Source organism: Populus alba, chromosome 2, assembly GCF_005239225.2.
Source record: "Populus alba chromosome 2, ASM523922v2, whole genome shotgun sequence".
Lineage (NCBI taxonomy): Eukaryota > Viridiplantae > Streptophyta > Magnoliopsida > Malpighiales > Salicaceae > Populus > Populus alba.
The window spans coordinates 10,013,632-10,026,866 of NC_133285.1; the positions used below are offsets into that span (position 1 = coordinate 10,013,632).

General features: G+C 32.4%; 2 protein-coding genes across 2 annotated transcripts; both read right to left on the bottom strand.

The window, feature by feature from the left end:
• Window positions 1-4,573: 4,573 nt before the first annotated feature.
• LOC118063509 (uncharacterized) lies at window positions 4,574-6,192 on the bottom strand. Its single transcript, XM_073407391.1, has 2 exons — window positions 4,849-6,192; window positions 4,574-4,730 (listed from the first exon to the last, which is right to left on the bottom strand). The coding sequence occupies exon 1, from the start codon at window positions 5,788-5,790 to the stop codon at window positions 4,855-4,857; it is 936 nt and encodes a 311-aa protein (XP_073263492.1). The 5' UTR covers window positions 5,791-6,192; the 3' UTR covers window positions 4,574-4,730; window positions 4,849-4,854.
• A 2,236-nt stretch (window positions 6,193-8,428) lies between these two features.
• LOC118063510 (GRF1-interacting factor 3) lies at window positions 8,429-12,170 on the bottom strand. The gene is made up of 5 exons (XM_035077569.2): window positions 11,748-12,170; window positions 11,521-11,628; window positions 10,400-10,476; window positions 9,306-9,387; window positions 8,429-9,232 (listed from the first exon to the last, which is right to left on the bottom strand). The coding sequence occupies exons 2-5, from the start codon at window positions 11,596-11,598 to the stop codon at window positions 8,843-8,845; spliced, it is 627 nt and encodes a 208-aa protein (XP_034933460.1). The 5' UTR covers window positions 11,599-11,628; window positions 11,748-12,170; the 3' UTR covers window positions 8,429-8,842.
• Window positions 12,171-13,235: the final 1,065 nt, after the last annotated feature.

The following is a 13,235-nucleotide window of genomic DNA, read 5'->3' on the forward strand; positions in this document are numbered from 1 at the left end:
AGCTCTCAATTTTTTAAATAAGATGAAAAAATCAACTTACTTTATTAAGTGAAGTTCATTACGTTTAACTAATCCAGTATATTTATCTTATCTTACGTGATAGATATAACTCCTCGACGGATGGAAAATTGTTTGTGTTCCTGGACAATATGTTTTCTGCAAAACTTAATTAATTACCATGAACTGCTGGAAGATAAAAATTTCAAATAAGACGGTCGTGAATCACGACGAGAATTAAAGATGATTTACGTAAAGTTAAATCAAGAATTATAATAATATAGAGGTTAGCATTGCAAGTGTGAAGTTGATGATGATAACTAACTTATTGTGAGCAATTCTTATGTTTATAATTATTATAACATTCATGTTGAAAAAATAAAATGAATACATGAAGTAAATTTAAATAACAATATTGCATTAATATCGTTCTAAAACATAACCTGAACATTCTTATAATATGGCATTCATATTAATATATAAGCAATGCAATATTATTCGTATTGCATAAGTGAAGGTAGCTTGGCATATAAAACACATAATAAATATAGGTAATGCTTTGGTACCAATAAAAAAAAAAATCATTATGTTCTTCGCTTAATATAGTTTCTTTGTATTGAATGATAGGATGATATAAATGGGGCAAAATGCAATTTAAAAGAAAAGAATTGATTGGATAAATGTAAATTATTAAACTAATAGAATTGTCATGAATAATATGTTAGTGAATCACCTGTATATCTCTTCTATATTAGAATCACCTGTATTTATCTTCTAAGGATAAAGAGAATGATGTATTAACACCATTTCTATTACTCTATACTCACTTTGCTACCTTTTGAACTTATTAAGCCTTTTTTTAATTAACATTGTTTATTCTCTTAAAATTGGTTGTTCCTTTGGATCCTTAATGGATTTTTTTATAACACTCTTAGTTTCTCTCGTAACGCCTCTAATTTCTCTCATAACACTATCAAATCTCCTGAATCCCTCACAACACCACTAGATTCCCTCACACCTCTAGATACTTACCACCAACATTACCATTAAGTTGGGCAACACTGTCTATATAGCATATCTTGAAATTATATCTATATTGTTTGCAATTATTATACCTGAGTGTAACAATTTTTTTTCTGACATTACTAAGTTTTTTTTCTCATTTTTTTTTTAATTCTTCATTAGTTGACCCACACTCCTTTTTAAGTTTAGGTGTAGTACAATTATATCTTCATCTTTAAGATCTAGTACAACCTTTGGTAATAGATAAATAATCTTAAAGTATGTCCTTTTAAATGTTTAAACAATGTAATATGTATGATATAAATCTTCAATTTCAATTCTCTTATACTTCAAATAACATACTACATGCTTTAATGAAATTCTAATCATCTTTCGTTCACAACAAGAGCTTCTTCTTCTTCTTTTTTCCTTATCTAAATCAATACAAATCCTTTTTCAACCATCATATACTTGATACTCTACAGTATTATTTGGAATCATCTTTATATTTCTCCCTTTCTCAACACAAAGTCTTGTTACTAGGAATAAAGAAGCATATATCCACCACACATAACCATCACCCATACATGTAGCTCCAATATTCTCCTTCTAATTAATGTATCTTTTCATATGATATTTATTTTTCACTTTAGATTCTCTAAAAACATTTATGAAGTGAGTGATATTAGTGAAAATGTTACATTTGATAAATTTAATTGATCCATCAGCACTCGCTTTAAATGTCTCACACTTAAATTCATTTGTAGGATAAATAATTTATTTTTTCTTCTTTCCATCACTATCATTTTTATCCTCATCATTTTTATCCTTATCATTTTTATCACTACTTTCAGAATTTTCACTAGCTTCAACATCAACATCTTTGTCATCACTATTTAACTCTCATTCATTCTCTAAGTCCAATGCATCATCCAATGTTTAGCCAAAGCAAGCATCTTCTTGCAAGTTATCAATCCATTCATCTTCATTTGCATTTGAGAGTTTAAATCATTTATCATCTAAAAAAATATAGTCCTCATCATCTTTACTAAAATCATTATCCCAATAATCTTTGTCATATCCAGTAGCATCCTCTTTACTAAATCTAGCACTATCACTTCCTATATTATAATATAAACTACCCACACCAACATGCATACTAATGCCCAGACCAGCCCATGCACATTCACTAGAACTACCAACACCCATTTGAAAATCAGCACCATAACTTCTGACATTAACACCAATACCTACAGTTGCACCCTTTCCAACAACCATACTAGCACTCCCACAACTGTAGTTTCACTCTTTCAAACACCTATATCAACATCATTATCATCTTTTTAATCAAAATCTAAACTTTTTTTTTGTGTAACTTAATTTCTATTATCATAGTCTAAAAAGTATTTTATTCTAGTTGACCTACCAGCAATATTTGGTTTGCGTGTATAACACTTAGGCATTTTGATTATTAATGAAGCAGCATTAGTATCGATATCAATATAAATATAGATTTCTTCCTCTTCTTTTACTTCATGCATATTCAATATTTTCATTATTGATGCATCATCAACTATTTTATTACCTTTTTCATCCTTTATAGTAAAAACATGCAAATCCACTTTGTAAAGTTACTTGCATATGTACAATATATCTATGTAAGACATATATATGCTCATAGAAGCAATTTTTCATAATGAGCAAAGTAACTCCATGATGTATAATGATGCTAGGCATTTTGTTTCCTACAATGGTGATTCAAAACTAACATTACAAAAATAATTATGGTAGAATCTAACATACATGAATATTAGGAATGATTGTGGACAAATTAACCGTAACATGTAAGGCAACATTTTGGGTTTTATTAAGGTTTGCAATAACAAGTTACTAATTAAGCTATACCATGGTTTAACAAAGTTAATCTAAGTTGCTTAAATATTAATTAAACATGTTATAGTTAAAGAATAAAAAACAAGGGCTATATCAGTAGTAACCCTAATTTTTAATTTAGGGATTTTTTGGAGTTTTCAAAAAAAACAATCCAGATTGTTTTCCACTTTCCTAAATTTTTTTAAGATTATGAACATTGAAGTTTGAACAAGAAATAACTTGAAATTTTAGGGTTTTAAGCTTAGGGATTTATGAGTTCCACAATAACCTTAATTTTGTGCATTATTGTTTAATCGAGTAATACAATTTATATTCTAAGAAAATAACAATAATTTAACAACAGCTAAACCCATTAACTTGATTATTGAAGTCTTAATTTTAAAAAACAATTGAGATTTGTCATCTCATTTTCAATGATAGAAGTATAAGAGAGAGATTGTACAAGTTAATGACTCAAATAAACACCTCGTTTCCAAGAGAATCATGTATGAACCCCCCTAAACTTTGATTGTGTAGAATTTTAGTTTTTGAGATTTGTTTTAATATTAGAGAGTTTTTATTTAGAAATTGCAAAATCATGAGAGAGAAAAGAGATAGGATTGTGTTTTTTGTTTGTTGTGTTTGTGGATATAATATAATGTAGGGTTATTTTGGTCATTTTATGTGATTTAAAATTTTTTGTTGACCAATAATATTTTCTATAATTTTCAAAACAATGAAGGTAAAGTGTAAAAAGAATAAACTATAGGATGCTTAGAATAATTTTCTATATATATATATAGTTCTAATGTAAATGCTTTGTTTTTTAATGAAAAATTCTTTTTCATTTCTTACAAATGAGCACCTCAATATTCCATTAAAAATAGAAAATCAAGAAGTAATACACAAATTGAGATGGTGTTTGTTGCCACTCCATTTCTTGACAAAAAATAAAAATAATTAATGAGATGGTTGATAGGTTAAACTCTTGAAAATTAATCATAAAGATTAATGAAGTTAGTGGTGTTAAAATAAAATAAAAATGATGACTAATATAAAACTACAAACTAATTTAAATTATCTTACTAAAAGGAATACAAGTAAAGAAATTAAAAGATATATCTTTTATACAAGTATTAATGAGAATGATATCTTTTATGTAAATATATATATAAAAAAAAAAGAATAAGAAAGAATCCAATTTGTGTTTTTAAGCTTAAAAAGAAGGTCAAGATATATTTTTTAGGGTGAACTCGAGTGGTGCATCCAAGTTCATAAAGAGGCGCAGGGTGGGAGCTCTCAACACCTAGACTCTAGCATGCCTAACCTATTATCTGGGCTCGAGTGTTTTACCCGAACCTTCAAAAATGTCTTGAAAATATATCAAAAAAAAAAATGTGTTCATAACTTTTATGGGTTTTTGTGTTAAAAAAAGAGGATTAAATCTTTACCCATCAATATCAAATTCCACGCTACTCATGTTTTTAAAGAATCATTGGAATCAATTTGCTCATGAACTTAACATCAAATGATGTCAATCCAGACGAGTCGGCAAGCCATTGTTGCCAGTAAATCACTCTGATTCGGCGACAGTTGAGCTGATGAGCAAGAAACCTTATAGATTAATTAGAAAGGATTGAATGTGCAGTTGTGCACCATTGTCGACATGCATGACGGCTATGGAGATGGAAACAACCATGCAAAACAAAATAAAAGTCTCTCTTATTCCATTCCACATAATCCTCCACTTATTGCTCCAAAATGGCTACTACTTGTTGTACACTAACAAACACCAAAGAGACCCGATCAACCTTATACGTGGCTTATGAAAGATTTTTTCCATGCATGGCCCATCATAGCTGAAAGAGGTAAGAAGATGCACATACATGGCACACGTGTCCTTTAAGAAATTAACAAAATTCAAGTTCACAAAATTATCAACGGTAACTTTTTGACACTCAAGGACTAATAACAAACCTGAATTCAGGCGGAGTCAATGACCCAATGTTGCCCATCGGTGTGGATTTTAAGCCCATTCATCTGAGCAAATAAATTTACTGCTCTCCTCACTCCTCTATTGTCCGCTGCGGTAAAATAATCGTGCCCGAAAACTATCCCACCGGGTCTCAAGATCTGGTACGCCCGGTTTATATCTGCCCACGCCGAGTTAAAATCATGGCCCGCGTCGATTTCTATCAAATCACCAAACACACCCCACTCGCATAATTTCTCCAAGGCCGACCCGCTCGAAAATGGCAGTGGCAAAACCGACCCGGTAGCATTTTTGTGAATAACGTTCTGCATGAACTGGTACAGCAACAAAACGTCGCTGTTTACCATATTGACATAACCAAACCGGTCACGGAACCCGGGCCACCCGCGAAAATCGTCTATGCAAAGAATCTGTGAGTCCAGCCCGAGTTTGCGAGTCAACTCGGCCATGTGGAGAGCCGATGCGCCCAAGAAAGTACCCACTTCGATGATCACTTTAGGCTTCACTTTTTGGATAAGGTGTTCGAAGACTTCACCGTAGGAGCCCCATCCCTTGAACTTTTTCTCTCTAAGGAGGCCGCTAACGTACGCGGGAGGAAAATTTTCATATGGCGACGTGGAGTTGAAAACCCGGTCAAGAATTGTTTGATGGACGAGCTGGGGTGGAAGGGGTTTGGCACAGCGAGTCTTGACTCGGAAGTTGTCGAGTTGGGTGTTGAGGTTATCACCCACTTTCAAGATTTCTGGAGATGGTAAAGGCTGAGGTGGAGAGCCGGAGCTTGGAGCTGATAAGTAACCTAGGGCGTAGGATAGCAGTAAGAGGATAACGTAAACGGCTGGAGAATTCAATAATCTGAATACCAGTCTTGTCTTCTTGTTATTGTCGGTGTGGCGATGGTTGAAAGATGGTAACTGCTCTTCCTTCATGTTTCTTCTCAAGTAATTCTTGAAAGAGAAGAAAAGATATATACCAAGCTTCAACTGTGCAGGAATACTGGCGGTATCAGATACGTATTTTTGGTGCTGTACTTGCTAGAACTGTAAGGTTTTTCTGAAGAAAGATGAATCGAAACGAAGTTTCTGGTTGCGACTTGCGTGGCTCTTGAGTCAGTTGCGTCTTCAGTACACAGATGGAGATGGCGTGTTAAGAAAGGACATGGAAAATGTGATGGGCTTCAATGGAATTGCCATAGTTTTGGGGTTTTGGAAGGGTTAAGGTCATAGTCCATCTTATAATCTGTTCAGTCTATGGCCTTATTATAGAAGAAGTGAATGGTACCATTCTCCAGTCTTCGATGGAATTATCTCTCCCTTGAAATTTAGCTACCCAGAATTCAACCGACTGCAGAAGTCGCTTTCTTTACTTGTTTTCTTTATAATGGCTTATCTTATACTTTTCGTTTCGCCTTTTAAATATATTGAAATAATATATTTTTAATATTAATATATTAAAACAATCTAAATATATATATATATATATATATATATATATATATATAAAAATGTAATTTTAAAGAGGCAGACAACAGTTATTAATTGCAAAACAGGTTCTTTGTAGGTAAGACATCAACGTTAAGAAGTTGAAGAAGTTATTCTTCCAAATTATTTTGGTTCTAAGCTCATATGAGAATTAATTTTGAATTGATAGCAGCAGCTGGCACATCATGAATGGAGATTAGTATATTTTCTTGGTAAAAGATAGGGTTCCTTACGCAGCAATTCATCAAGCTTAAGTAAGCTGATCCAATATAGATCCTCACATTTTCTTGTTTAACTCAACCGAAAAATGTTTTTTAGTACAAATCCGGCGAGAAAGCTGGCTTCAGGGTCACGATGAAGGTCCCTTTTTCACCGAGTCTGATGAAGGTCGCTTTTTCACCGAATCTTGAAGCATGTTTTTTTGGCCTTCTAAACTTTAAACAAGTACACGTTGTTTGTTTACATTTTTTTTCAAAATTTTATTTTTTAAAAAGAATTATTGTTTTTAAAAAGTTTTAAATTTTTTTTGATAAGCTGATATTAAAAATAAATTTAAAAAAATAAAAAATATTATTTTTATATATTTTCCAATAAAAAACCACTAAATATTCATGATACTTCTAGTAATGAAACTTGCTTGTCTTCTGCTTTCATTTGGAAAAGGTTCCTCGGAGGTCATTATCTTTGTTTCTTTTTTCCTGGATTCTTTCTTTCATTCCCTCACTTCTTACCCTGTTCCGTTTATATTTTATCCGTTTATTAGTTTTTATCATTATGGACATGTTTGTTTCCTGAAAAAGTAGTTTCTGAAAAATTATTTTTTAAACTTTTTCTGTGTTTGTTTATCATATTAGAAAAGGTAGTCCATAGAAAACATTTTCCAGTCAATTTCAGTCAATGAAAAATTTAGCTTGGTTTTCAGAAAAAATATTTTTCCTTTAGCTATGTTTGTTTTCCGGAAAATGGTTTCCAGGAAATCACTTTTCCGAACTTTCTTGTGTTTATTTGCCATTAAAAAAAGTTGGTCAATAGAAAACATTTTTCCAGTAAAAGAAAATTTTGGTTTGGTTTTCAGGAAAATATTTTCCTGAAAAATTTGGGGTGAAAACAATTTCCGAAAATTGTGAAAAATTTAGAAATATCATTATTTGCTGATTATATCAAATTTAATCCTCAAACTTTTGATTGCTATATATATGTTTTGAATATTTATTTTTCAATTTCATCTCTTAAAATTTTATTTTTATATTAACTTTGGTCTTTATTTTTATAATTGTTATTTGCTTTTTCCTTATCATTTTTTTATTGAAATTTTTTATCTATCAAATTTGGCCCTCATTTTTTTTATTGTTACTTATTTTATTTGAAATAATTTATGAAATGTTGATTATTATTATTTTAATTTCTTCATCTTCATCTTTCATTTTTTTTTTAATTTTTTAGATTTGAATCTCTATTATTTTGATTATTATTTATTTTATTTGAGATAATTTATGAAATTATATTTTTTTTTCAATTCCATTCTCATTCAACTTCTTAATTTTTAAGATTTGTTCCTCATTATTTTAATAAACTTGAAAAAAATAAAATATTAATAAGCTATTTTCCAGCTCATTTTCCATGACATAATCAAACACTGAAAAGTATTTTCCAATTATTTTTCATTAAACTATCAAATATCAGAAAATATTTTCTTGAAATTTACTAGCTAAACAACCAAGGGTATAATTTCAAAATAGCTTCAACAAGAACAATCCTGAAAAGCAAAGAAAGCTGAACCATTTTACCAACATGTTAAATTAATTAATTACACGTGGATCCCAGAGCTGCTTTACTCATTAAGACAAAATAAAGTTGATGGAGGCTCAGGCTCAGGGTATAATTGCTTTTGCGTTTACTTTATGGTTATTCAATGCTTTAAAAAAAATTAAATTTTTTTAAATTAAAATTTTAAATTATTTTAATACACTAATATTAAAAATAAATAAAAATATATTTTTAATATATTTTTAAATAAAATATTTTAAAAAACAACTATGAAACACAATAAACTAAACCAAAACAGTGATCTAAAAATGCCTATTAATTCTATGGCCCAGTTAGCAATTCTGGAAAATTGTGCCATTCAAAACGAGCTCAAAAAGATGACTCTGTGAGAGCAAGATTCTACAACACCAAGCATCATCTTCAAGTTGTTACAAAATGACGGACGTACAACTAGAGACAGACATCAATGAGAGAATGAGAGAACACAAGCTTCCACCTCTTCCTTCTACACAAACTACAACAGCCTCTGTCTCACCCGTGTTTTGATTTTGATTCATTGGCACACCAAGACCTTGTGATTTACCTACCTAACTTGTCAACACTAAAGGGAAACATAAAATGTCAATTCTTTACTCAAACTAACATAGATCAACAGAACAATGTCAGTTCTGCAATAAGGGGGCCTACTATTAACAGCCAACGGGATTTGCACAGAATCCCTCAAGAGGCCACATCATTTCGCATCCTCAGAGCCATCATCACCATTATGCCTGGCAGCAGAACCCCCCTGGGCATCTGCACCACCAGTTGTGGCAGCCCCGGAGTCGTGTTGTTTGCTTCCCCCACACATATCATTTGTGCCAGCACTTGCAGAATGGCCACTACTTCCAAGAGCAATCTCGGCACGCATGGGATGCGTGCCACTGTTAGCCCCTATAGGTCTAATTCCCATTTGCCCTTGCATGGCTTGCTGGTGTAACAGCTGAGGATCCTGCATTTGATGTACAGCATTGAATTGCAATGGCATCTTCGGGGGGAAAATACCTGGTTGCTGAGCCATTGCTGCTGCCTGAGGATGTTGCATGTAATATGTTCCTTGTTGCATTGCAGGATGCGGGGCCATCTGAAAGCAATGCTAATAAGCATGAGCAGAGTAAATGAATTGCAAATGACCAGTCTCATTAATTACTATACACCTGAGGCATTGCTGGTGTCTGTGGTTGTGCATCAGCAATCGCAGCCAAATACATCAAATTCTTCTGCAACTGGGTTTGATACCTAGTTCATTGAAATTTTATACATGGCTTATAAATGGTGGCAATGAACATGCATATAGATAAAAAGGGGCATGCAATATTTTCATTCCATATAGTTTAAAAAATGAAGCATTCTCAAAAAAATAAAAATAAAAACCTCTCCCTGTGATATTCATGAGTGCAATGCCTCTTTTTGGCTGGTAAATTCAGATCCAGTCTAAATTTTTATCCTATGGCTCTCCTCCATTTCACCTGGACTTCCATCTAACTGTAAGCACATACTTTATTAAACAAAATCCTACCTTCTTCAAGTGATGTTTATTCTTGCTAAGAACATTGAAGCAGTACCGGTACAACAGTAACCAAGCACTACCCTTATCTGATATAGAATATATGTAGTAACATGATGATTGAGCCAAAAGAACAAGTAAATACCTCAACTATGGATGCAAAGGCACCATTAATATCTGGAATGCACCCTAACCATCCCCGCCATTATAAACAAATAAAGGATTTAAGGCATAAACTGGTAACAGACAAAGTCCAAAAGTTCAGTCCCATTTCCAACAGGACAAAATATAATTGACCCCAAATTAAAATAGGCAATCAAGAATAGATTTAAGTTATGCCACTCCATGTTTTCATCACCAATAATGATGCCAGCTACCAACTGAATGTGTTGGATTTGATTGTTTAGAAAATATTAAAATGCTAGTGGGTAATTAGGAACTCAGAGAACTGATCCAGTCTTGTTCTGAATAGGTACCAGAACACAAACTTTGAGATTTCTACCTGTTTCTGTCCTAATTATGATGGAGATGCTTATATATTTGATAGACTCTATTATTAGAGAAAAGTTACCAGGATTGGATTTCAAAACCAGCCCATAAGTCATAAGACCCTTTTTGTCAAGTTTCCTAAACAGGAAACAGCCCCACTTACATCTGATAGATCAGAACTTGCATTATGCTTAACACACATGAAACACTAGGATAGCATGGGCATACACTCGCACATGAGAACAAATCACTTACTGGGCACATTCAGCAAGTTTTCCAAGGTTTTGGTTGTCCCATATCGCCAAAATCAATCTTTTGTTTTCATCAAGGTACTGCAGAAAGAATTAAAAAAGATAAATCAATCATCATATGACAGATAGTAGCAAATAATACATCCTAGAGTTGCAGACGAAGGGGTAACCAAAAATGGAAACTAAGATCAGATATTGCTAAGCATGGCAGTAAGAGGAAAGCCAAACTTGAATAGGTGTGAAAGCCTATAAATAAAAACAGCTATTAGCACACAGTACAACCATGGATTTGAATTCACGCATCACATGGTAAATTCTCCATTATTTTTTCATACATTGCTGTATAGTATAACATTTTGTCATGTTTCATGAACAGGAAAACACATCTACTAGCTGCAAGAATGAATTTGCATATATGAATATTGAGGATTTCATGAAGATCGAATGGGTTTGCGATACAAAAATGTACATCATTAATATGGGAATTTGCAGAAGTAGAAGGTTCAAAAGGAATACTTTGAAAAATACAAAGTTTCCAATAAATTAATTCCAAAACGAGCTTGAATAGCTGAATTTTCCAACTTCTGAGTTCAATCTAATCTACAACTTAATAGCTTACGAACAGTCTCCTTATCTCCTCATATTCTAACTATTATGTTTGTTTGGCACACGCAAACAAAAGCTCACAAATAAACCCTGATATTAATGGGATTAGGTGGCTATCTATGCAAAATCTGTCACGATAGCCACTAATCTGCATAACCAACTATTTTAAGCATCATGGATTTTAAAGCCCATTAGTAACAATTGATAAAGAAAAAGATAGAGGAGCCTTGATTATACTGATGACATGTGCATAGAACGGGGGGGGGGGGGGTGCCTATCTCCTGAATCGAACAATATTTAAGAAGCCACAATCAATTCGCTATTTATTGTCTCACTTAGACAGTTACTCATTACTTGTGCTACTTATCAGCTTCAAATATTGATTTAACAAAGAAATATGAAAAAACACCATAAGCAAAGAACCCCAGATCAATAAATCATAGGAACAAAACCACCCAAAAAACCATGCAGAAACCAATTTATGCATAGAATAAAGGAAGAATTACAAAAGGATACTACCCCTTGGATCTGCTCAGTGGTGATGTTTGTCGCTGGAAATGAAGCCATCATAGGAATCATTTGCGGTGGTTGCTGCATCTTGTTTAATTTACTTTGCTTTCCCAAACCCTAATCCCAAAAAATCCCCAAATTGTTAAACCCTAATTAAGAGGTGAGAGAAGCAGAAAAAAAATAAAGGTTTTTTTATATATTTAAAATATATGGAGAGGAGGAGGGGGTTGGAGCACCTGTGAGATGGCGAGTGAGCATATTTTGAAGATTAGGTTTCTGGAAATTTTAGACACAGGGCAGGCAGAAATAATATTGTTTTATATATATCGAACAAGAGATAATAGATTTGGTCTGTCTTTTAAAGACAAACTCTCACTGTTTTCAGACCTGGCCCGATGCTTACGTCACTTCGTTAGGGAGGCTCTGGCTTTACTTGTTGTACTTCGTATCTGCCCGTGATAGGTGGCTCGACTGTAAGCTGCTAGTTCAAGTGCATAAAGAGGAAAATTCCAATCGTCTATACACTGGTTGTGGTTGTCGGCATGAAATTAATCAGCTTTATACTTTCACTTTCTGAAAACTGAGATTGGGAAGTGTGGTCAATTTTATTTTTAAAATGGATGGAGAGAAAGCAAAAGAAAAAAATAAATAAAAAAGATAACCTTCTTCTCCCATCTTCACTCACCATCAAATCAACCACCATCTCCACCATATCTTTAAACTTATTTAGAAAATTATTTTGAAATTAGAGTCATCCAGCAACAGTAGATCGTTTTTATTTCCATTTCATTTGATATTTTTTAATTAATATGAGCACGTCAATTAATTTATGTATATCTCGATTAATTTTATAGTTTTTAAAATTATCAATTATGTAAATTTTCAGAACTCGAACTAATTGATTAACTATATAAAATAATATAATTGCATAAGATTAGGGGTGAGCATTTCCGGTTCGGTCCGGTTTTGGGCCAAAATAATTAACCAAACTGAAATTTTTTTTTCAAGTTTTTGAACCGAACCGAACCGAAAACCAGTTCGAACCGACCATATTTAGTTCGGTTCGGTTTTTTTCCTTCCATACCAATTTAAATCGAAATTATTTCAATTGAGTTTTTATTCTGAGTTTTTTCACTTACCATATTTTTTCAAGAATTCTATCTTCGTCTTGTTTTTAATTTCACACAACTAAGCTTATTTTATGATAAATCTTGGCTTTCTTAACATGGTTTTTTTTTAAAATGGTTGGGCATGCATGGCAAAATAAAAGGAAAGAACAGAGGTCATTTGACTAAAAAAAACAAAAACAAAGGGAAGATCAAAAGGTAATTTACATAGATCCTTATCTACTCATCATCCATCAAGTGCCAAACTTGATTTTAAATTATTATCCTCACAGTACCAACATCAAGGATATTAGGATAGCACATAAAAGCCTTTTACTAACTCAATATAATAATTTTTTTGGTTACATGTGCATGGAAAATTATATAATAATTACATGATTATCTGAGAAACAAAAAGAAGAATGATAAAAATATATATATATATTAAAAGCAAAAATAAGGAGGTGTATGTCTTTTATAGGAGGAATAAAACAATTAAAAGTAAAATTACAAAAGTGAAAAGGGTGGCGTGTCTTTGATAGGAGGAGCATGGAACAAAGCTTAACAAATAACAGGAGCATGAAGGAGAATTAAAAATTAAAGATGCAGGGAGCAAAG

Coding starts and splice junctions, on each gene's coding strand:
- LOC118063509 (XM_073407391.1), bottom strand. CDS start 5,790: ATGAAGGAAGAGCAGTTACCATCTTTCAACCATCGCCACACCGACAAT.
- LOC118063510 (XM_035077569.2), bottom strand. CDS start 11,598: ATGCAGCAACCACCGCAAATGATTCCTATGATGGCTTCATTTCCAGCG. Junction 10,477..11,520: donor CCACTGAGCAGATCCAAGGG/GTAGTATCCTTT, acceptor TTCTTTCTGCAG/TACCTTGATGAAAACAAAAG. Junction 9,233..9,305: donor AGACACCAGCAATGCCTCAG/GTGTATAGTAAT, acceptor CATTGCTTTCAG/ATGGCCCCGCATCCTGCAAT.